Raw genomic sequence first — 200 nt, 5'->3', positions numbered from 1 at the left:
TAAAAGTAGTGATTATTTACATGGAGTCTGGTGCGTGTAGGGTTTGTTGAGCTGTCTCACCTGTCGGCTTCGTCCAGGATGATGATCTTGTGCCGTCCTCTGGGCAGCGTGACCTTCTGCTGGGCAAACATCTTGATCTTGTTCCTCACCACTTCGATCCCCCTGCAGACACAACAGCAGCCGTTATTATTATGATTATT

At 48.0% G+C, this 200-nt stretch overlaps 1 protein-coding gene across 1 annotated transcript in view; it reads right to left on the bottom strand.

Moving 5' to 3' along the window:
• The window catches only part of LOC117941283 (replication factor C subunit 2-like), a gene marked incomplete at its 5' end in the record, with an annotated part of 1,254 nt that extends 1,069 nt beyond the window's left edge, over positions 1 to 185 (bottom strand). Inside the window, one exon of the mRNA XM_034866351.1 lies at positions 61 to 185. Coding sequence (XP_034722242.1) covers positions 61 to 185 — 125 coding nt within the window. The remainder of the gene's footprint in view (positions 1 to 60) is intronic.
• Between the last annotated feature and the right edge of the window lie 15 nt (positions 186 to 200).

Source organism: Etheostoma cragini, unplaced genomic scaffold (assembly GCF_013103735.1).
Source record: "Etheostoma cragini isolate CJK2018 unplaced genomic scaffold, CSU_Ecrag_1.0 ScbMSFa_475, whole genome shotgun sequence".
NCBI classification, from domain to species: Eukaryota; Metazoa; Chordata; class Actinopteri; order Perciformes; family Percidae; genus Etheostoma; species Etheostoma cragini.
Note: the sequence above shows the minus strand (reverse complement) of the source record. Positions and strands in the feature narration are given on the sequence as shown.